The 24,041-nt window shown below is 42.1% G+C and overlaps 1 protein-coding gene and 1 pseudogene across 2 annotated transcripts; one reads left to right on the top strand and one right to left on the bottom strand.

Annotated features, from left to right (window-relative positions):
- Positions 1 to 7,207: 7,207 nt before the first annotated feature.
- Positions 7,208 to 20,085, bottom strand: Trappc6b (trafficking protein particle complex subunit 6B). Of its 2 annotated transcripts, none has more exons than XM_040743039.1 (6): positions 19,959 to 20,085; positions 16,801 to 16,868; positions 15,317 to 15,434; positions 12,382 to 12,465; positions 8,545 to 8,638; positions 7,208 to 7,889 (listed from the first exon to the last, which is right to left on the bottom strand). In XM_040743039.1, exons 2-6 carry the CDS (start codon positions 16,833 to 16,835, stop codon positions 7,858 to 7,860), a joined length of 363 nt encoding a protein of 120 aa, XP_040598973.1. In that variant the 5' UTR covers positions 16,836 to 16,868; positions 19,959 to 20,085; the 3' UTR covers positions 7,208 to 7,857. The 2 variants fall into 2 exon arrangements, with proteins under 2 accessions (XP_040598973.1, XP_040598974.1); XM_040743040.1 differs by having other exon boundaries at positions 19,761 to 20,058.
- Positions 19,997 to 22,894, top strand: LOC101838879 (annotated as a pseudogene).
- The last annotated feature ends 1,147 nt before the right edge of the window (positions 22,895 to 24,041 follow it).

Raw genomic sequence — 24,041 nt, 5'->3', positions numbered from 1 at the left:
ACTGATGTTAACTATTCATTGAAGTTAACTATTCAAATGTGCGCTTACGTACTGCAGAATTCTGTGACAATTTTTTTGTTATGTTTTGTGTGTACCTGTGCTCCAGCATACGTGTGGAGGTCAAAGGACAACCATGTAGGTCCCAGAGATTAGATCACAAGACTTGGTGAAGTACCTTAACTTGTTGTGGTGGCTTGATTGAGAATGGCCCCCATAGGTGCCTATGATTGAGTAGTTGGTCCCAAGTTTGTGAGACTGTTTGAGAAGGGTTAGGGGGTGTGGCCTTGTTGGAGAAGTGTCACTGATTGAGGGCAGGCATTGAAGTTTCGGAAGCATAGTTTCTTTCTCTCTCTCTGCCTCCTGCTTGCGAGATGTGAGCACTCAACTGCCACTCCAGCCACCTGCCAACATGCCTCCACTCGACCACGTTGGGCTCCAGCCTTCTGAAAGCATAACAGGTAAATGCTTTCTTTTATAAGTTGCTTTGGTCATAGTGTTGTGCCACAATAGGAAAAACTAAGATGCACTGTAAGTCATCTCTCCAGCCCTTCTCATTTTTTGTTAAAATACCAGTTTATATGTGTACATGTAAATCCACACCTGCACAGAATTTCTTTATATAATCATTTAATCAAGTAACACCGATGAATGCTTAATCAACTAGTGAAACCCTCATACATACTATTCATATCCTTTCTTAGCTTAATTTTGTAAAAATGGAATTGCTGAGTTAGAGCATAGTATAAATGTTCTTATAAATGTAGATATCCACTAATCCGTATAGTATGCACTGTATTTTTCCCTCTTCAAACATTTTCATGAATTTTTCCTGTGTGTGTGTGTGTGTTTGGCTTTTGAAGACAGGATTTCCCTATGTACCCCTAACCAGTACAGTTAACCTCCTGCCAACTTGACACACAAACATCACTATTAAGCTACAACCTCTCCTGTCTCTTTCATCCCAAGGTTACACATTAATTTTGATATCACAATATAAAGCAAGGGTTCACAACCTTCCTAATGACTGTGACCCTTTAATACAGTTCTTTATATGGTGGTGAACCCCAACTATAAAATTATTTTGTTGCTACTTCATAACTAATTTGCTACTGCTATAAACCATAATGTAAATATCTGATATGCAGGATATCTGATATGTGACCCCAAAGGAGTCATGACCCACAGCTGGAGAACTGGTAATATAAAGTGTTTTACAAACTTACAAATTCACTTATAAAGTCCAGTCTGCTTAAAAAATAAAAAAATAAAATAAAATAAATCCAAAGCCTACAACTGTGGGCTCCTATAAAATCAAAAAGACAACTCAAGTGTGAAGAACCGGGGCATAGACACAGTAGGAACAAAGTAAAACCAAACCTCCGCTGTGTAAATAACTCCACGTCCAATGCCTAGGGTCCACTAAAACTTCCAGGCTCCTCCAAAGGGTCTGGGTCACTTCTCTGTCTCCACCCACTGCAGCCTACACGGATTATCTCTTAAACTCGGGCTATCTCCACTGCATCTGCTGATGGTTGTCCCATGGCACTGGCATCTCCAAAATGTTCTTGCTGCTGCTGAGCTGCACGGTTTTGTTTTTCAAGACAAGGTTTCTTTGTGTCCTTGGCAGTCCTGGGACTCACTCTGCAGACAAGGTTGGCTTCCAACTCAGAGATTAGCCTGCCTCTGCCTCCCCAAGTGCTGGGATTAAAGGCATGCGCCACAACTCTTGACTACGAAGGACGATCTTGGCCACCTCTGGAACAAAGCTTTTGTGTGCTGACTGATGAAACGCTTCCCAGTTTTCACTTCAGTGATACTGGTCGCAATCACTGCTAATTTATCAGTTTCAACTAACCAGCATCAAGTATCCCAGCAAATCAAAGGTTTTGCATTAGTGGTTCTGGTATCTCATAATTATAGCCATTTTTAAGCCCCAGATAACCAGAACCACAAATTCCTAATTTCAAATATGCAACAGTCTCAGGGGGGAAAATGTAATGGCCCACACAGTTTAAGTAACTCTCAAACAAAGGCAGAAATTGGCTTATGGGGACCCAAAGATGTAGGAGATGCCAGCACCATAAGGTATTACCTGAGGAAAGTCCCAGGCATGGAGCAGAGCTGGCCTAAGCAAAGTCAGAACATGTTGCAGATGTCAGATCTGGAGAGGCAAGTCTACCCAAATTCTTTGGAGCAGTCATGATTCCCCATATGCCAAACATGGAAGTAGAGATGGTGTTTACCTTGTTGGACTTTGGACTTGCTTTGGTCCCATTTTTCCCGAATTTATCCCCATTCCTCCCATAATACACTGCTGTTATATGTTGCAAATATGTAACGTGTGTTTTATAGCTCATAAGGGATTCTCATGAGTCTCTTGAACAGGCTGGGGTGGACCATAGAGTTTTCTGTCTGACTCAGAAGGAGATGGAAGGAAACACAGAGGAGGAAAACAAGGGGCAGAAAGGCTGCACTGCTTTTTCTATCCGGAAGTGGAGAGAGGCAGGATCATGTCTTGGTTGCTCTGTGGATCTCTCAAGTTTATTCCCTAATTTTACTCCAGAGTTTTACTTTTTAATAACATGATAAAAGAAATCACAATAATGGATGTTGTAGAAATGGATTGAGTGCATTTTGTATCATGGGATAAAATGGGGGGATAAAATTTTATGATTTAAAGTAATTGTCAGGTGTCAAGTTGACAAGGATTGGAGTTTTTGATGATTAATCTTCATTGTCAATGTGACTGGATTTAGAATGTAAGATGATATATGGCAGGACTTTTTTAAGTCTCACGTAGACAAACAAGCTGGTTTCAAAGCCCACAAAGACTACAGTTGGTCTCTACTATGTACCAGTGGATGACCTTGAACTCTTGATCCTCCTGGCTCTACGTACAAAGCTCTGGAATGATATTCACCATCATGTCCAGTTTATGTGGTGCAGGCGAAAAGCCCAGCTTCATGCATACAACTAGGCAAGCACTCTACCAACTCTACCACAGCCACAGTCCCAGGATTTCTTTTTTCAAAGGTTAATTGTTACTTAGCATATATATACCACATTCTCTTTATGTCTCCATTCCTGTATACCATTTCCACATCTTAGCTACTGTGAGAAATGTAGTGAACATGGCAGTGGTCACTCTAGGACCCTTCATTTCAATTCTTTTGGATAAATACCATTTATCCTAGCATCAGGGAAGTTACTGCAAAGGACTTCCCCAGACCATCCATACATGACGCTAGCAGGATGTCTGTGGAGCACTGAACACTCATAGTGACCAGTCAAATGCACTTGTTCAGTAAACTTGAACACAGAAGGGACTGCATCATAGCTAAGGGGAATACCAAGATGTTCTACCTATTATATTTGCAATGGGTGTAGAGTATGGGGTTTCTATAATTTAATTTAAAAACTGAAGCTCAGGGCCTAAGCTAGTGTCAGTGTTTGGGGTAACAGCAGAAATATCTTTATGAGTACCCTGGGAATGTTCAAGGTCTGCTGGACTCTACCTTACCACCCTGGCTGTCTTGAACAAAACAACTATCAGTCACCAGATGCTAGACTACCCACATGGTAGGTAGCACAAGCTTCCTCAGATGCCTTAAGAAATGTAAACTATAGAGAGGCCATGGCAGGAATGGGATGGGAGGGTGAGGGAACTGGGATTGGTACGTAAAATAAGATTGTTGTTAAATAAAAATTAATTAAAAAAAAAGGAAAGAGAGGCCATGAATTTGAAAGAGAGTAAGAAGGGATATATGAAAGGAAGGAAGAGGAAGAAATGATGTGATTATATTATAATCTCAAAAATTAATATTTTTTCAAAAACATACACTACAATTATAGATGATTGCTCCTGCTCTTAAAAGCAATGCCTCAGCCAGGGCTGTTAGAAACAATTTGCAGAAGACGGCTATCACAAGCCTCGGAACCTTTACATGTCCTTTACAAGTTCTAGGACAGCTACACAAAGAAACGCCTTCTTGAAAAAAAAGAAAAGTTTCTCTTGAGTGGCCATTGCTGCTACCTTTTTTTTTTTTTTTTCTCAAGACAGGGTTTCTCTGTGGCTTTGGAGGCTGTCCTTGAACTAGTTCTTGTAGACCAGGCTGGCCTCGAACTCACAGAGATCCGCCTGCCTCTGCCTCGAGAGTGCTGGGATTAAAGGCGTGCGCCACCACCGCCCAGCTGCTGGCCTATTTTCTATAATATTATATATATATACATATACATATATATATATATATATATATATGAGTACAAACACACAAAGAAGAAAGGTAGGGGTTGAGGATGTAATTCAGTTGGCAGAATCTTAGACTAACATGAGTGAAGAGCCCTGGGTTTGATGCAGCATCATAGGAAACTAGGTATTGTAGGGGTGAGCCCCACAAAGCTATCCGCCCAAAAGGCAGAGATAGGGAAATTTAGCACGGGGAAAGATAAAAGGAAGTGAAAGAGAAAACGAATCTCCCTTCTCCTTCTCTGGAAGCCTGCCACGATTTCCGTTCCCCAGCTTGTATGTAAATAAATATATTCCGTATTGCATTGACTTCTCTTGTCAAGGTATGGTGGTGCATGTGTATAACCCCAGCACTTGGAAGTGGAGGGAGGGGGATCAGAAGTTGATGGCTCCTGGCTACATCAAGTATGTAGGAAGTGTAGGTCAGCTTGGGCTGTGAAACCCTGTCTCAAAAGCAAAAGGGAAAAAAATAACAGCAGAGGGAGGGAGTGGATCTAGACTTGCTTAAAGGAGAAAGCCCTCGAGGACCATCTGTGAGGAATTAACCAGATCTTGGAGAATGTCTGTGATGGTTTATCTTGATCAGGTTAACTGACATAGGAAGATTCACTTTAACTGGGCAGGACCAATCCCTGCTTGGGGATTCTAGACTATAAAATGGATCTCTCTGCTTCCTAATTGTAGATACAACTTGACCAGCTGCTTCAAGCTCCTAACTCCTTGACTTCCCAGGCCTGACTATATATTGGAAAGAGAAGCCAAAATAAACACTTCGCTCTTAAACTGCTTTTGTCAGGTGAAGGAAGAGCTGAGACTAAAAGAGTAGAGTCAGAAGAGAGTGACTGCTGGCCTTGATCACCAGAATTAGTTACTAAGGTCACAATGGGGAACTTGAGCCAAAAACTTGTATTTTGCAGGTTAAGGAATCTTGACTTCTAGGCCTAGAAGAGCCCTAACACTCACTGCTGTTAAGGGCTAAGAGATCCTGTTACCTACACTTGCCTGTAAGCTGTAATGCCAGTTGCAGCCAGAGACTGAGGAATCTCCACTTCCTACCCCTCAGTAGCTGAAAACAGCTAGAACTGAATAGACATTTCTCCAAAGAAGGAATACAAATGACCAAATGAATATGAAAACATACTCAGCACTGGGATGCTCAACATTGCACAGGAAAATACAAACAAAACCATAAGATACTACTTCATAGTGATTAGGATAGTCAGTATATGATTGATATATGAGTGTGTTAGGATATATATATGCATGTGTATATGTATGTGTCTTCCACACAAGATCTCTAACACATCAAGTCAAACTGCATGAGGCTGTTAACACTATACAGATATATGCATGTGTATATGCATATGAATCTATAATTTACAATGAATTTTGTTTTTAAGATCTCATCTACTCAAATTTTGTCCCTGAGAACAGCAAAAAGAGCTTTACCAGTATGCAGTGAAAAGGAGAATAATGCTTGCAATTTTCCCCCTTTTTGCTTTCCATAGCAACTACCTGTACTAATTTACACAAGGGATCAAGGAATCTAATGTCTCTACATTGTAAGAGACAGTCCTAGCTGTTTTCAATCAAGCTGTTCTCTGCTGAGTTATAAGAGCTCTTTTTAAGGAAAAGAAAAATATTTTTGACAATGTCATACATGTATATAATGTATTTTGATCAAATTCATCCCACATTCCACACTTACCCCTCCCTCTCCCTCCAGGACCCTCCTCCTTCCCAACACCACCCCCTTCCTTAGTTTTTCACTCACCCACTGTGTTGAATTAGGGTTATTCCCATACCATATGGATCATGGGCTGTTTGTATAGTGTTCTGCCCAAATGTACGCCTACATGCCAGAAGAGGGCACCAGATCTCATTATAGATGGTTGTGAGCCACCATGTGGTTGTTGGGAATTGAACTCAGGACTTCTGGAAGAGCAGTCAGTGCTCTTAACCACTGAGCCATCTCTCCAGTCCCCCCCCCTTTTTTTTTTTTTTTGGTTTTTCGAGACATTGGAGCCTGTTTTGTAGACCAGACTGGCTTCAAACTCAGAGATCCACCTGCCTCTGCCTCCCGAGTCCCGAGATTAAAGGCATGTGCCACCACCACCCAGCAACATAAACCTTTTACATCTTCTATAATCTCAAGAAAAAGCATATTCAGGTTTCCTTATAATCTCCTGAATAACTTAACTTTCCCCTTGTTTTTAACTAAAAGAAGTTTTTTGTTTTTCTTTTTTTTTTTTTGGCTACAAATAACAAAATACACATTGACTAATAAAATGAGTATACAGTTCTCAAAAAGATGGTACAAATGACCAATAAATATAATAAAAAGTGCTCAATACCACTAGTCAGAAGAGAACTGAAAACTTGAGATCCCATCTCACCAGCCTGACACTAACTTTAACAAGATAACAAATTTTGGTTAGGCTGTGAACAAAATGGTGGTGCTAAGAATTTAAATTTGTCTATATCCCCTATGTGGAAGGAATTGGCAATAGGGTGGGAGGATGGGGGGAATGATGGGGGGGTGTGGGAGGAGGGAAGGGAGAGGGAACTGGGATTGACATGTAAAACAAACTATTTAAAATTAAAATAATATTAATAAAAAAAAGAATTTAAATTTGTCTAGTCAGTACAGAAATCAGTATGGAGGCTCCTCAAAAAAGACCTGCTATGTGATGCAACTACAGCACTGAGTATTTACATGAAAGACTCCAAATTAACAAATCAGAGATTATTTACTTACAAGTGCTAAGTTATGGAATCAACCTAAGTTTCATCAACAGAACAGATAGGAAATTCTCTCTCTCTCTCTCTCTCTCTCTCTCTCTCTCTCTCTCTCTCTCTCTCTCTCTCTCTCACACACACACACACACACACACACACACACACACAAATGAAATATTTTTAAAAGGATAACATGTGAGCAGGAGTAAGTATAAAAATTACTTCCCAGCATACCTAATATTTTAATATTTTTTGGCACTAGATTTACCAACTAATCTGTTTCACTTTGATTAATCGATGACGGTCTCAAGGACTGAAATCTATTAAAGTAAAATTGAATTTTCAAGCAATTTAGAGTAACATATGTATTTATATATACACATATACACAACATATAAATGAAATCCTTATATAAGCATACAAATTCTCTTGACAGAAATAAGTTATAAACAATACAATAAAAATTAAGCTTAATTTAGCATAGTGGTTTGTTTTTTTAAATAACTAAAACAGATTTATACTTTAACAAATTTTGGTCAATTGAACACAAACTATTCTGATTGGTGCATATTTATCTATACAGCAATTCAACACACCCTGAGTTTCACTTCTCAATCTGTGGTTAAATACATATCACACTAAGGAACTAAAGATGTTTAAAGAACCTTACATCTTGGTGTCTAGTTCATTGAAATCACTGAACAGTTCAGTTAGTTTATGTCATGGTGGGAGGGCCTTTTATCTGCTTTGATTTGGTCTATGTGAATCTGGTGAGAGAACACCTTTGCTCCAGCACAGACAGCAACGATGAGGTGACATCAGTACTTGCAATACTTTGCACAGGAGTAGTCTCTCTTGTTTCTTACTGCACTCTACAGCTTCTGTATCATGACCTGAAATTTGCCTGGAACACAGAACAATTATTCTTTGATTTCAGACACAAGGAAAACAAGCATATTCATTTCCATTCAGGAAGTAGTTTCACTCAAAGAACTTGTAATGTCAAAGGTCTTTTCACACTCCTTAAGGTATTCAATAAAGCCTACTCCATTGGATAACTGTCTGGTTTATGAGGTGTCTTTCCTATACCCTGGGTCTGCCTCTCTGTGTGTGGTCCCATTCTCCTGTGACCCCCTGCCCCCATCAGTCCATCATCAGTCCATCGTCGTCGTCGTCCTGTGGGTCGTGTCTGCACCCCCCCCCAATTTTGAGACAGAGTCTCATTATGCATCCCTGGCTTGGAGCTCACTATGTAGACCAGGCCAGGCAAGCTTCGTACTCAGAGACTGCCTGCCTCTGCTTCCTCAGTGCTGGGATTAAAGGTGTGAGTAACTATGCGTGTCAAGTCTGGGTATTTCATTACAATTTGTCAGTGGATAAAAAAGTAATACAGTGAAACTTAATTTTTTCTTGGTTAGTACCTTGAGTGAAAACATATTCCAAAATAAATGTGAAATAAATGATACTAAAATAAAAGTTTCAGCATTTTTAGTTTCCTCTACATTTAAAAGAAAAAGCCTGAAAATGGCTTAAAACATATGTGAGATATACAAACTTACAGGCAGGCATTGAAGATACTTCAGCTGTTACAATACTTTTTATTCCCAAGTTTGACAAGCCACCTCTGATTAAGCCACATGTAAATGCTAGATACTAAAAGGGGGAAAAAAAATACAAAAACCAGTAAGGTTTTATTAAAACAATAAGCTGCTGATAAACATGGAGTTGATTTAAGCTATGATATCAATACATTAGTGCTGTATTACAAAGGAGGATGAAAAAAGGAAGACCAGGAGGTAAGAGCAAGAGGAAAAGACAAGGGTAAGAAAAGATGAAGTTGTGGGCTGGAGTGATGGCTCAGTGGTTAAGAGCACTGTCTGCTCTTCCAGAGGACCTGGGTTCAATTGGGCTGGAGAGATGACTCAGCCGGTTCTTCCAGAGGTCCTGAGTTCAATTCCCAGCAACCACATGGTGGCTTACAACCACCTTGAATGGGATCTGGTGCTCTCCGCTGGCATGCAGGCAGAAGACAGTATACATAATAAATAAATAATATATATATATATACATATATATATATATAAAGAAAACATGAAGTTGTGAAGCTGGCCTTTAATCCCAGCACTTAGGAAGAAGCAGGCTGATCTCCAAGTTCAAGGCCAGCCTGATCTACCGTGAGTTCAAAAACAGCCAAAGCCGCATAGTAAGACCTGCTAATATTTAGACATTTATACTGGCCTGTCCTTGGGGTTCTGACAAGATATGCGCTCAGCTGCAGCCACTAAGAGCACCACCTATGCCTAGTCACTATGTTCCCTTGTAAAAGAGCCCTGCCCAACTCCCATCCTTCTCTCTTTCTTTCTCTCCCTGTCTATCTCTGTTCCTCTCCCTCTCTCTGCCTCTCTTTGCTCTCTCCTGCTGCTCCTGTCCCTGGAGGCCAGTCTCTCCCCTCCCCTTCCCCCCTTTTAAGATCTCTTTCCCGTAATAAAAAACACTCCACTTGAACTCTGTCACATGGTGTCTTTCTCTCTCGAGCTGCTTTTTTTAAAAAAATTACAACAAGGGCTGGAGAGATGGCTCAGAAGTTAAGAGCTCTTTCAGAGGTCCTGAGTTCAATTCCCAGCAACCACATGGTGGCTCACAACCACCTGTAATGAGATCTGGTACCCTCTTCTGACCTGCAGGGACACAAGTAGGTAGAACACTGTATATATAATAAATAAATCTTTTTAAAAAAAATTACAAGACTGTGTCTCAAAAAACCAAAAGGGAGGAGGTTGGTGTGTGAAAAGTCACTGGTGGTACACCCCTGTACTTCAGCTCTTCAGGCTAAGGCAGGAGGATCATTTCTCTTTTATTTTATTTTATTTTATTTTTATTTTTATTTTTTTGGTTTTTTGAGACAGGGTTTCTCTGTATTGTTTTGGAGGCTGTCCTGGAGCTTGCTCTGTAGACCAGGCTGGCCTGGAACTCACAGAGATCCACCTGCCTCTGCCTCCCGAGTGCTGGGATTAAAGGTGTGAGCCACCAACACCCGGCTAGGAGGATCATTTCTTGAGGCAGGAATTAGAGGCCAACCTGAGCAGCATACAAAGTCCCCATACCATGTAACCTCTAACTAAAAGAAAGGAACAGCACAGATATAGTAAGAGAACTGTTAGAGTTGAATCTAGAGTAATAACAAAACACAGAACTAGGCTAAGTTTAGCTCAAGAAACAACAAAGTTGGCTTGTACACAGGGATCTAACTAGACGCTTAGTACAATGCTTAACTAGTTCCTTTTCTAGTCACTGAGGGCTCCTTAATATCTTCCCTATTTTCTCAGCCTTCCTTGCTGACTAAGCAAAGACCTGTCTGCCTTTTTTCCTTTTTTCACCTTTTGAGACAGGGTCTCATGTAGGTCAGCCAGGCCTCAAGCTTCCTATGTAGCTAACTTCTGGTCTTCCAGCTTCTGTCTGCCAAACACTGGGATTACAAGCATGTGCCAACATGTCCAACTTCCTACAACCAAATATCTCATCTTGTTTAAGACTTAAAGCCTAGCTATGAAGCTTGTCTGCAATCCTAGACCTCAATCGACTTAGGCAAGAGGATCACTACAAGTTGGGGACCAGCCTGGGCTTTGTGGTAAATGCTCTTAACTGCTGAGTCATCAATCCAGTTAAAGCAAAAATAATGTATGTATACATACACTTTAAGTCTAAATTCATATGGTTCTAGGTCCGTGATTTCTACATCGTAACTACACTGTATTTACAAGCTAATTCAGATATGGGAGGGAAATTTTAAACAAAAGAGGACAATGCAATACTAGCATGAAGGCAGAAGGGAGGCTATTAGGAGTAGGAGGTCAGCACAAAGGAGGCAGACATGAAGAAGTGAGCAGTGGGACAGGAGGACCAATAAAGCATACCTGAAAGAAGAATCTGAAACCTATTACCTTTGTAATTTTAAGAAATTAATAGACAACTGAAGAAAGAACAAGTATTTACAGATAAACAGCAATTATACTTGCCTAAATACTTTAGTTATTTTAAAGGAATCCTTATATTAAAATATGTTATTCTGCCAGGCATGGTGACATCATAGGCCTTTAATATAAGCACTTAAGAGGCAGAGGTATTAGATCTGTAAGTTCCAGGAGAACCTGATCTACATAGGAAGTTTCAGAGCAGCCAAACTACAAAGTGAGATCCTTCCTCCCCTCCAAAAACAAAACACCCTGAAGTGTGTTAATTTCCTTTAGTCCATCTGTTTACTCATTGATTTCTTTGTGATTAAAGGCAAAACTCACACAAACCCTAGAAACATATATATACTTAACATGAAACAAACTTTTAGAAACAAATGACAATTATATTTCTTAAACATTTTAGCCTACCAAAGGAGATAAGCTCTGAGGTGGCTGATTCTGCACAGCTAATGTCTGTGTCTGAGTATCTTTACTGCAGTAACAACACCATAGTAAAGAATCTGGAGTAAGTCTACACTCGCTGGCAGAGTGTCTCTCTCTTTTTTTTTTTTTTTTTTTTTTTGGTTTTTCGAGACAGGGTTTCTCTGTATTGTTTTGGAGGCTGTCGGTCCAGCCTGGCCTCGAACTCACAGAGATCCACCTGCCTCTGCCTCCCGAGTGCTGGGATTAAAGGCGTGCGCCACCACCGCCCGGCGCAGAGTGTCTCTCTTATTGGTCTCTACTGCCCTACTCAGGTACTCAGGAGCTAATGGTCAATAAGTCTCCTGTTTCATAGAAAATGGCTTAACAAAATGGCATAAGCAAAATTACTATTTATTGAAACAGTGTACTGATTTGTTTGCTGTTTGTTTATTTGTTTATTGTTTTTTGAGATGGGGTTTCTTTGTGTAGCCCTGGCTGTCCTGGAGCTCACTGAGACCAGGCTAGCCTCAAACTCAGAGACCTGCCTACCACTGCTTCCTGAGTGCTGGGATTTAAGGCATGTACCACTGACTCGACACCACTACTGGCAAAACAATTTATTAAAAGAAATTTTTTAACTTGGATTTTTCAGGTTAAGAAAAAAAGAGGTGGCTACAAAGTTGGTTCAACAGTTAAGACCACTTGTTAGTCTTGCAAAGGACAGGAATTCACTTCCCAGCACGCACAAAGAAGCTCACCACCTCCTCAAGTACCAGCACACATATGGTGAACAACATATAAAGCAGGCAAAACACTCATACATGCAAAACAATAAAGTAAAAAATCTAAAAAAAAAAAAAGAAGAAAATCTACTTTAAACAAAAGAGGATCACTTAAGAACATGTATGGGCTTTTCAATGAGTTGTTGAAATTACTATGTTTAATTTCAATCTGCTATGATTGGCTTTGTAATTTTCCCTGTTATTCTGTTTTAGTACAAAACCAAATTCCATTAAATACCTTTGATGCATGTTCTAAATACTGTTTTCCTGCAGACAGCTGAGTAAGTAGTCGAAATTTGTTGTCTTGAAGTACGTAAATGCCCTGTTTTAAAAATAAAAAAATAATACCAAAAGTCAATGTAGTCTACAGTTCTTACAAATTACCTTACCCTAGGTGAGTGTAGTGTCCCATGACTGTGATTCCACCACAGAGTCAGCAGCCTGGGATACAGAGTGAATCTCTGTCTCAATACATAAATAGATAAGTAAGACAGGTAGGTAAATAGGTAGACAGACAGACAGGTAAATGAATCAATGAATAAATAAAAAGAACACAAACTAACCAGTGCACATCAAAACAAGTTCCTTTTAAGATTCATTTTTTTTAATTGTGTGGGTCAGGCAATGGTGGCACACACCTTTAGTCCCAGCACTCAGAAGCAGGCAGATCTCTTTGAGTTTGATGCTAGCCTGGTCTCCAAAGCAAGTTCCAGGACATCTAGGGCTGATACACAGAGAACCCTGTCCTTTTTTTTTTTGTTTTTGCTTTTTTGAGTCAGGGTTTCTCTGTATTGTTTTGGAGGCTGTCCTGGTACTCGCTCTGTAGACCAGGCTGGAACTCACAGAGATCCGCCCGCCTCTGCCTCTCGAGTGCTGGGATTAAAGGCATGCGCCAACAACACCCAGCCTGAGAATACTGTCTTAAAACATCTATAAAAAAAGTTGTGCAGGGCGGTGGTAGTGCACGCCTTTAGTCCCAGCACTCGAGAGGCAGAGGCTGGCGGATCTCTGTGAGTTCGAGGCTGGGCTGGACCGACAGCCTCCAAAACAACACAGAGAAACCTTGTCTCGTAAAAACAGCAAAAAAAAGTTGTGTGTATGTGTGTATGGGAATGTGCACATCAGTGTAGCTGCTCACTGAGATGACAGAAAACATCAGATCCCCTGGAGCTGGAATTACAGACAGCTGTGAGCACCTGATAGGGATACTGGGAATTGAACTTAGGGCCTCTGTTATAATAGTACGAGCTCTTAACCACTGAGTCATCTCTCTAATCAAACCAAAGCGAGTAACTTAAGAGTTAAATATGGTCTATGAATTAGGTGTTATAAACTATTATAAAGATATAAATATGATATAGTTTGGTTCTGAATACTATCATATTTCTGAATGATAAAGAATCACTCCTAAACCAATTACTCTTGTGCTATATTCTAAAGATTTTTTTCCCCAGTTCTAACAGTTTTATTGAAAAACATGTTTTGGAAAAGAAGACCCATTTTATCATTTCTGGCCAGTGGAATGAAGAGTTGCATCCAGAGACCCTTCAGTAATGCTAAAAAGGACTGTTTTGTCCACCTCCATCCACAGACCCTGTGACACACAAACTTGTAGGCAATGAGTTACTCAGGCTTAAACCACAGAGACTGATGTCTTTCTCAGACGTCCCTGCCAACTGGAACTCAGAAAGCCCCAGGTATAAAAACACCACCAAAAATGAGGTGTCTCTTTGCCCACTGATAGAGGGTTATTTTTGTTTGTTTTGTTTTTTGTTTGTGTAACCCTGACTGTCCTAGAACTTGCTATGTAGACCAGGCTGGTCTCAAACTCAGCAATCTTTCCAACGGCCTGTCTCTCCCAAGTGCTGGGATTAAAGGCATGTGCCATCATGCCCAGTTGGGTTATTTTAAGTAATTAGGTATTTATATGTATGAATGTATACATGCATGTAGATTCCCAAAGAAGTCCTCTTGGAGCTGTAATCTCAAGAGTTTGTGAGACATCTATCATAGGTACCAGGAACCAAACTCACGTCTCCTAGAAGAGCAATACAGGCACTTAACCACCGAGCTGTCTTCCCAGCCCCCATTTTCAACTTGTGGGGTTTTTTGTTTGTTGTTTGTTTGTTTGTTTTGGCTTTTCAAGACAGGGTTTCTCTGTGTTATTCTGGCTATCCTGGAACTCACTCTGTATACTAGGCTGACCTCAAACTTAAGAGATCCACCTGCCTCTGCCTCCCGATGCTACATTTTAATTTTAAAACAACTTGTAATTACAGGGGGAAAAAACAGTTATAGTTACTGATAACTATTTTCTCCTAATTCACTTTACCCTATTAGAGAAAAAGACTGACTTACCAATCACATTAGGAAAACATGACATTTATCTCTGCCCACCCCCCAAAAGAAGAGTTCTAGGGTGCTGGAGAGTGAGATGGCTCAGCTATGAAGATCACTTGCTACCCCAGCAAAGGACACAGGTTAAAAGCTCAGCAAACACACTGAAGTTCACAACCTTTTATAACTCCAGCTGCAAGAAATGACACCCTCTTCTGACAACTGAATACACAAGGCGCTCTTATATACATAAAAATAAATCCTCAAAAAATTAATTTCAATAAGTGAATTAAGAGTAACAAAAAGCCAGGCGTTGGTGGCGCACGCCTTTAATCCCAGCACTCGGGAGACAGAGGCAGGCGGATCGCTGTGAGTTCGAGGCCAGCCTGGTCTACAGAGCTAGTTCCAGGACAGCCTCCAAAACAATACAGAGAAACCCTGTCTCATAAAACAAAAAACAAAAAACAAAAAACAAAAAACAAACAAACAAACAAAAAACAAAGAGCTAGTTCCAGGACAGCCTCCAAAGCCACAGAGAAACCCTGTCTCGAAAAACCAAAAAAAAAAAAAAAAGAGAGAGAGTAACGAAGCTAGCTCCGCAGGTAAAAGCACTTGTGCACAAGCCTCACAATCTCACCTGGATCCCACCAACCTAAGGTAGGAGGAGAAACAGCTCCCAGAAGCTGCTCTCTCACCTCCCTGTGCCACACAAGTGGCTGCATTCACACGTAATCACATACAGCAATAGCTAAGTAAATACTTGAGATGAAGGTTGTTCACATTACATGACTTTAAAAAAAGGTCTTCAAAACAACAAAAAAGATTTATCGAAATACCTGATGATTTGTCCTTAGATTGTCAATTTGTTTCTTGAATACTGTAGTCCAAAAATCTTTACATATAAACTTCATGATGTCTAATTCATCCTTGAACCTTGCAGTATCTTTGGTAAACCTAAGAAGATCAACTAGAAGTAATGCAATGTATTTCTTCCAAAGAAAACAGAGGAGGAAATATTTTTCTAACAAGGAGCAAATTATTAACTAATTTCTAAATGCCACTAGCACTAAACATTTATTGACACTCAGTCTCAGCTCAGTAGATTTACATTCTGTTACATAATTATGTGACTCAAGAGTCTATTAGTTACTAGTCAGCCATACTCTCAGTGACCTAGTTGAGCGTGGTGGTTTGTGCCTATAATCCAAGCACTGGAGGCTGAGATAAGGTCTCCACAGGTCTAAAGATAACCTGGGCTATATGAGTTCCAGGGCAGGTTGGGAGGTAGAGCTGTGGTATGAAACTCTAGCTCAAAAAAAAAAAAAAAAAAGCCAGGTAGTGATAGCACACACATTTAATCCCAGCACTTATGAAGCAGAGGAAGGGACATCTATCTCTGTGAATTCGAGGCCAGCCTGATCTACAGAGCAAGTTCCAGAACACAGAAACCCTGTCTTTAAAAAAAAAAATGCCGAGCGTTGGTGGCACACGCCTTTAATCCCAGCACTTGGGAGGCAGAGGCAGGTGGATCTCTGTGAGTTCCAGGCCAGCCTGGTCTACAGAGTGAGTTCCAGGACAGTCTCCAAAACAATACAGAGAAACCCTGACTCAAAAAAACAAAAAAAGAGAGGGGGGGGAGTAAGCATAATTGGCATGTTTTATGCAAAATTTAATCTAATCTAAATTCAACTATTTAGATATTCAGAAAAGAATACAAAAAAGCAAAAAAGAAAGTGATCCATGAACATAAACTTTGGGCATTCTATGCCTATGCAGTTAAACAAAATTCCAATCAGTTTTTAAAAACCTACTAGGCCATAAGCAGAAAATGCAATCAGACTGTAAAATACGTATCTCAATATATTAATGTTTTCAGGGGAAAAAAAAATCACCTATGTAAAACAGGTCTTCCCCAATTATGAAAACACAAAATTTGAAGCTGGGCACAGTAGAGAATGGTTCTAATCCCAGCACTCAGAGTCCTGACAGGAAGAATAGTAAATCTGAAGCCAATGACTATGCAAGGCCACGTCGACAAAAAACAAAGCCTGAGTGACAGAATTAAACTAGCATCAGATCTAAAGCGAATGTCTTTTTCAGTGATGGAACCCAGGGCCTCATGTTCACTAAACACATGCTCTGCTACTGACATTCCAGCAGCCCCTTAAAAACAATGTTCAATCTACTAACTACAAAATAGAAAGCAATTAAAAACTGGAAATCAAAATCAAAATATCTCAACTTTTCTGTAATGATTTGAAATGGACCTTCTGTGTTCATAACCTACCTGGAAGAAAAGTTTCAAATCCATACTGCTCACCTTTCTATCAGTCCTTGTCCCACTCGGAACCCCATGTTTTCCAGCTTAGTAATACATCGTCCATTTTCCTATTAAAAAAAAAAAAAACAAGGTTTTGAATACTCTTAGAATCCTAAGACATGTGTGTTTTAAAGCAGTAAAATAGAAATCAGAGGCCAAAAAGATGGCTCAGCTGGTAAAGGTACTTGCCACCAACCCTGATGACTTAACCCATAGGACCCATGCTAAAAGAGAGAAATGACTCCAGGAGTTCACTATGACATGCACACGGCACACTCAAGGGCAGATGGACACACACAGACTCAAACATTGTTTTTTTTTTTTTAGTCAGCACCATTTCTATATACCACTTGCAAAGAAAGAAATCAGGGGGAAAGCAAATTCACAATAGCTTAAAAAATAAATAAACAAACAAGTAGAAGACTCTCACAGGAAAACCCTTAATTAACAACTTTCTACTTAGCTATTTTATTGTAAGTATTTGGAGGGGTACGTCGTGGCACACAGGTGGAAATGAGAGGGAAATTTGTGGCAATTAGTGCTCTTCCCACCATATGAATGCAAGGACTCAACAAGTCAACTGAGGTCCTCAGGCTTGGCAACAAGCACCTTTATCAGGAGAGTCTTCCGCTGGTAGTATAGTGACAATTTTGAAATGCTAAAAAATAAATTCAAGATGACACTAGAATACACACACACATACAGTTTCAATTAAGTAACACTGCTTAAGGAGATAATGCTCACCCCAGAGCCACATGCTAACAGTGCCAGTTGTGGAACATCTCTCTGCAACTGTTGCTAAGGGGAGGGAGTTCAGTAGACTCCCTAAAACAATACAGGCTATTACCCTTGCCCTTGACCGCCTCCCAGAACCTGAAGTAAGACTCTGTTGTTGAAGGCACGACACACATCACACACAGAGCTTGGATGAACTGAGTTGGAACTGACTAGAAGTATACGCCCTGAAGACTAGCTACCACAGTATCCAAAAGAGGTATGCGAACTGCCACGGGAGGAAAGCAGCCAACAGTCCTAACCAGCTGTGACGCCTATAAACATCACCCACACACACAAAATATAATATAAATAAGAATGTTGGTCAGACAGTGGTAGCGAACACCTTTAATCCCAGCACTCAGGAGGCAGATGCAGGTGGAGCTCTGTGAGTTTGAGATCAGCCTGATCTATAAAAGCTAGTTCTACAACAACCTCCAAAGCCACAGAGAAACCCTGTCTCAAAAAGCCAAAGTAAAATAAAATAAAATAAAGATGGGGGGGGTTATGTTATAGATAGGTGTAATGGGAAAATGAGAAGCAGGATTTGAGCTGAGCAGTGGTGGCAGACACCTTTAATTCCAGCACTCTGGAGGCAGAGACAGGTGAATCTCTGGGAGTTCAAAGCCTGGTCTACAGACTGAGTTCTATAACAACCTCCAAAGCTACAGAGAAACTTGTCTCGAAAAGCAAAAAGGAAAAAAGACAGGGTTTCTCTGTGTAGCTTTGGAGCCCGTTCTGGAACTCACACTGTAGACCAGGCCTGCCTCTGCCTCCTGAGTGGTGGAATTAAAGGCATGCGCCAGGCTAATGCTCATCTTTCTTACAGTTTACAATCTGTCAGCACCTTTTCTTAACTGTCTCCAAAAGCAAAACAAAAGAACCTGCATATAATTCAATAGTCTCCGTACCTCTTCTCTTTATCCCTTTTCTCATTAACAGCGCTTCCATCCCACCCACATGCTTTAATCTACAGACATCATTTCAGCCTCCATTCCTGTATTTAACCAAGGCTTAGAGTTCACCTCCCTCGATTATCTCCTGCCCTGACTGCCACAATAATACATCTTGAGCCCTCTCTAGCCCAGACACAGAGCTCTCTTCATACCAAGCAAACGGAACACACCATTCCCTAACTTTTAAGTCTCCCACTGAGAAACACCTGGGAGGCAGAGGCAGGCAGATCTCTGTGACTTTGAAGTCAGCCTGGTCTACAAAGCAAATTCCAGGCCAGTCAGCCAAAGATACACAGTAAGATCCTGCCTCAAAAACAAAGTCCCTCGTCTTTCATAATTCCATTTCCTAGCCTTCACCCCCTTATCAACAGCATTAAATAGGGGGCTCCTGCCAGGTGTCAGCACATGCCTTGAATGCCAGCACTTGGGGAGGTCTACTGACTTCAGAGTGTCTCATTTCTAAAATCCGATAATTTTCTGTGATTTTTTTATGCCTAATTGCGACCCAATACCTTGATCACTAAATTCTATCCCCTAAAGTCTGTGAGGGAAGGGTTTAATCTTCTTTATCTAGAAGGCCCAGTCCCACTAAATAGAGAAATCAAGAGGAAACAAGAATTCCAAATTCTACGTAACCTCCACAAGGACGGGGCCACTGTGTCATTCACGATTAACTATTAGCCAGACTCCTAAAACCAGCTCTCACATAACGAACACCAAATGTTAATTAATTTAAGTAGTTTTATCATTATTGCTAAGTTTCCTCTGCTTTAACTCCAAGATTCATCAGGGTTCGGCCCTGGAACTGTGTGGAGGTGTGGAGTGGTACCCTGAGTCAAGAGACGAGAAAGGTGGGCGGAGAGTCTCTCTGGGATAGCTATGGTGGGTCACTCGAAGTGCGGGAGCACCAGGAAAATTAGTTAGGTTCGTCAACATCAACTGCTCTGCAGTTAGACGCTCGGTAAACCCTCATTGGGCCAATTATAAAAAAATCTGTGGCGCGCACTCAAGGGCACATACGGACACCAGCACACCAAGCTGAAGGCACGAAGCAGGAAGGGATGAGAGAGTAAATCTCGGAGGAGACAGCCGACACTCCGGCGATGTGTTGTGGGATGCCTCGAGGTGGACCGGTTGGGTCTAAGCTACCGGGCGTCTGCGGCCGCGGGGCGGAAGAGGAACGGAAGCAGGAGTCCCGCAGGACCCCAGGGTGCGCGGCGGCACACTCACCACTTCCCCCTGCTCGGCGGACTTGTACACTCCGGACACCATCTCGTTATGGAGAAGCAAAAACAAAGCCTCGTCCGCCATTTCCCGCCGATCCCTCCGACGCCGAGCCGGCTCCAATTGGCAGTGCGGGGCTCACGGTTCCCGTTAGCCCGCGCCGCGGCCCGCGCCGCACCCCGTGCGCAGCTGCGCCCTACCTACCCCGGTGCCAAGGCCGCGGAAGGCCGCTGTGGACCCACCGCGCCCCTCCCCAGGGCCGCCGCCACCGTGCCCACGAGACCCTGTGACAGCTCCGCACCCCGCCGAGACCGGAGCGCCCGGCGCGGGGCGTGAGCGATTTCCGGCCTGGGGGTGAGCAACTTCCGGTGCTTTCCCTGGAGCTGGGAGGGCAATAGGGGAGCTGCGGCAGACAGGAGGAAGGCCTTTTCTCCAGGAGCAGGCAGAGTCGGGGTGGCACAGGGATGGAGGGGAAAGACCCGACGGTCTAGACCGCCTGGGAAGTCGGGCGTGGTGGTCCATGCGTGTAATCCCGTAATCCCAGCACGCCGGGGGCTGAGGCCGGAGAATGCCTCGAGTGGGAGACCAGCATAAATGACAGAATGAGGCCTCTGTCGGTGAATGAATGGACGGATGGATGAATGAATTAATGAACAGAATGAGATCTCTGTCGATAAATGAATGAATGAATAAATACATGAGTAAGGAAATAAATAAATAAATAGGACTGGAGAGCCAGGCGTTGCATTGGTGGCACACACTTTTAATCCCAGTACTCCGGAGGCAGAGGCAGGCAGATCTCAGTGATTTGAGGCCAGCCTGGTCTACAGAGCAAGTCCCAGGACAGCCTCCAAAGCAATAGAAACCCTGTATCAAAAAACCCAAGGAAAAAAAAAGAAAAAGAAAAAAGGCTGGAGAGAGATGGTTCAGCCGTTAAGAGCACTGGCTGATCTTCCGAGGACCCCGGTTCAATTCCCAGCACCCACACGGCAACTCACAGCTGTCTTGACTCCTGTTCCAAGGGATCCAATTCCCTTATACAGACATACATGCAGGCAAAACACCAACGCACATAAAATAAATTTAAGGCAGTATTGTTTTTTGTTTGGGATTTTGTTTTTGGTTTTTCGAGAAAGGTTTTTCTGTAACAGTCCTGGCTGTCATAGAACTCACTCTCTAGACCAGGCTGGCCTCGAACTCACAGATATCTGCCTGCCTCTGCCAACCGAGTGCTGGCATCAAAGGTGTTAGCCACCACCGCCCAGTTAAACTGAAGAGAAAGGCCGGGCGTTGGTGGCGCAAGCCTTTAATCCCAGCACTCGGGAGGCAGAGGCAGGTGGATCTCTGTGAGTTCGAGACCAGCCTGGTCTATAAATTGAGTTCCAGGACAGCCTCCAAAGCTACAGAGAAACCCTGTCTCGAAAAACCAAAAAAAAAAAAAACAAAAAACTGAAGAAAATCTCTTTCTGCCGTCTCAGAGCTAGTTATAAAACTTAAGCTGGAAAGATGGCTCAGCGATTAAGAGAACTCAAATTTGATATTTGATTCCCAGCACCCACATTGAGCTCCTCTCAACTGCTACTAAATCCAGCTACAGGACAGGATCTGATTCTTTTGGCTTCTGTGGCCACTTGCACTCAGAAGTGCACGTGCGTGCGTGCGCGTGCACACACACACACAGAGAGAGAGAGAGAGAGAGAGAGAGAGAGAGAGAACACTGCTAAAATATTTTAAGTTACCTTGTATTCTTCATTATGAAAAGATGTGAACAGTAAGATTACTGAACATGGTGACACACCTGTAATCCTGATTTAACTCCCGAGATAGAGGCAAGAGGAATAGGATCTGTTATCTGCAGCTACATGGTTTGGGATCCATTTGCATGTGGGGAGATGGGAGGCCCTATCTCACAAACTAAAAGAATGAATGAGTTGGGGGTACCGGAAGTGTGCCTCTGTGTAACTCGAGTTGACCTCAACCTTTCTCCTTCAATCTCACAAGCACTGCAGTTGAAAGTTTGCAACAGCACACCTGCTTCTAAACCCTGTTCAGACCGCAAATGTTAGACAGATACAGTGGTTTAAACTCACATTACAAAAAACAAAAACCCTGAAAACCATCTTGGCTACAAAGATTTGGGGGACAAGGGGCAAGTAGAGGAGATGTAAGGGAAAGAAGAAAAAAGCAGAAACTACACTTTTTTGTTAGTTTGTTTTTCAAAACAGGGTTTCTTTGTGGAGTCCTGGCTGTACTGGAACTCGCCCTGTAGACCAGACTGTCCTCACACTCACAGAGATCTGCCTGCCTCTGCCTCCCGGGTGCTAGAGTCAAAGTCATGCACTAATACCACCCGACTCACAAGATACACTTAAATGAGAAAATGTAATCAGAGGACTAGGTAAAAATGCTTAAGAGCCGGGCGTTGGTGCTGCATGCCTTCAATCCCAGCACTCGGGAGGCAGAGGCAGGAGGATCTCTGAGTTCGAGCCCAGCGTGGTCTACAGAGCGAGTTCCAGGACAGTCTCCAAAACAATACAGAGAAACCCTGTCTTGGAAAAAAAAAAGGAAACCTAAAGAATTTACAGCAATGATGTGGCATTCATAAGGGTCTCTGATAGAACAATTCAATTCCTAGAGGTAGAAATATGCATGCTAAATCTTACTATGCTTTTTAAGATTCTTTAAATTTTTACTTGGGCCTTTCCAACTTGGGCCTGGCAGAATGGCTCCTGCAAAGAAGAGTGACGAAAAGAAGAAGGGCCATTCTGCCATCAACGAGGTGGTGACCCGAGAATACATGATCAACATTCACAAGCACATCCATGGCATGGGCTTCAAGAAGCGTGCTCCTCAGGCACTCAAAGAAATCCGGAAATTTGCCATGAAGGAGATAGGGACTCCAGATGTACGTATTGATACCAGGCTCAATAGAAGCCATCTGGGCCAGAGGAATAAGGAATGTTCCATACCATATCCGTGTACATTTGTCCAAAAAATGTAACGAGGATGAGGACTCACCAAACAAGTTGTACATGTTAGTAACCTACGTGCCTGTTACCACATTCAAAAGTCTACAGTCAGTCAATGTGGATGAGAACTAACCTGTTGAGTGTCAAATAAAATTGGAGAACTACCAAAAATTTTTTTTATTTGGTTTTGTTTGCTGTGGAGTCTCATGTTGCCAAGACTGGTCCTGAATTCCCAATTTTCCTGACTTTACTCCTAATTCTACAATCACAGATGCACCTGAAATTTTACCTAATTTTTCATGGAGATGGGGCCTCCTGCCTGTTAAATATATTGGTGTTGCTGGGACTGATTAGTCTTGATTCTGTCTTGAGGTACAGACTCTGTACAGTCTATATTGGTGTCATACTTCTGGCTTGCTGGCAGTGGTAGCAGACACCTTTGATCCCAGCATTGAGTCAGCAGAGGCAGATAGATCTCTGAGAGTTGAAGGCCAGTAGGTCTACAAAGTAAGTTCCAAGACAGTCAGGGATACATGGAGAAATCCTGTCTAGAAAAACAAAAAACAAAGAAATATTCCTTCTTCATTGGACCCCTTAGTACTATGAGCAATGCTATTCTGCCAGCTGTGATTAGTTCTGTTGGTAAGTCATGAAATAGGTTTTTTCTTCCAATTATTTCATTGTCTCCCCTATTGCCATTAGCTTCCTCAGATTGGTAACAATAAGCTGATACTACACTCTTCAGAGGACTTTCAGATGACAGTGCCATGGCCAGATGGCCAGATGACATGGTTAATACTGTCAACTTGAAAGGACCTAGAATCGCCGGGTGTTGGTGGTGCACACCTTTAATTCCAGCACTCGGGAGGCAGAGGTACGTGGATCTCTTTGATTTTGAGGCCAGCCTGGTCTACAGAGCAAGTGCCAGGACAGCTTCCAAAACAATAAAGAGAAACCCTGTCTTGAAAAACCAAAAAAAAAAAAAAAAAACCCTAGAATCACTTAGGAGGCAAACGTCTGCACTTGCCTGTGTGTTTCTAGATTGGGTTAACTGAGGTGGGAAGAACCACCCTAGATATGGGATAGGCTACCCTAAGGGCTGGGATTCCAAACTGAATATATAAGAAAGAAAGAGTGAGGTGAGCTCCAGCATTCAGTTCTCTCTGCTTCCTGACTGCCTGCAATGAAAGCAGCCACCTTAGGATCCTACCAGCATGTCTTCCCGGCCACCGTGGACTGTGCTCTCAAAAGCTTCAGTTGCTCTTGACAGAATGAGAAAAGTTAGTAATGTCGATCACTGATGCTGTCTCTGTGGAAG

The sequence above is a fragment of the Mesocricetus auratus genome, unplaced genomic scaffold (genome assembly GCF_017639785.1).
Source record: "Mesocricetus auratus isolate SY011 unplaced genomic scaffold, BCM_Maur_2.0 Super-Scaffold_15014, whole genome shotgun sequence".
NCBI lineage: Eukaryota > Metazoa > Chordata > Mammalia > Rodentia > Cricetidae > Mesocricetus > Mesocricetus auratus.
This window is presented reverse-complemented; position numbering and strand designations above follow the sequence as displayed.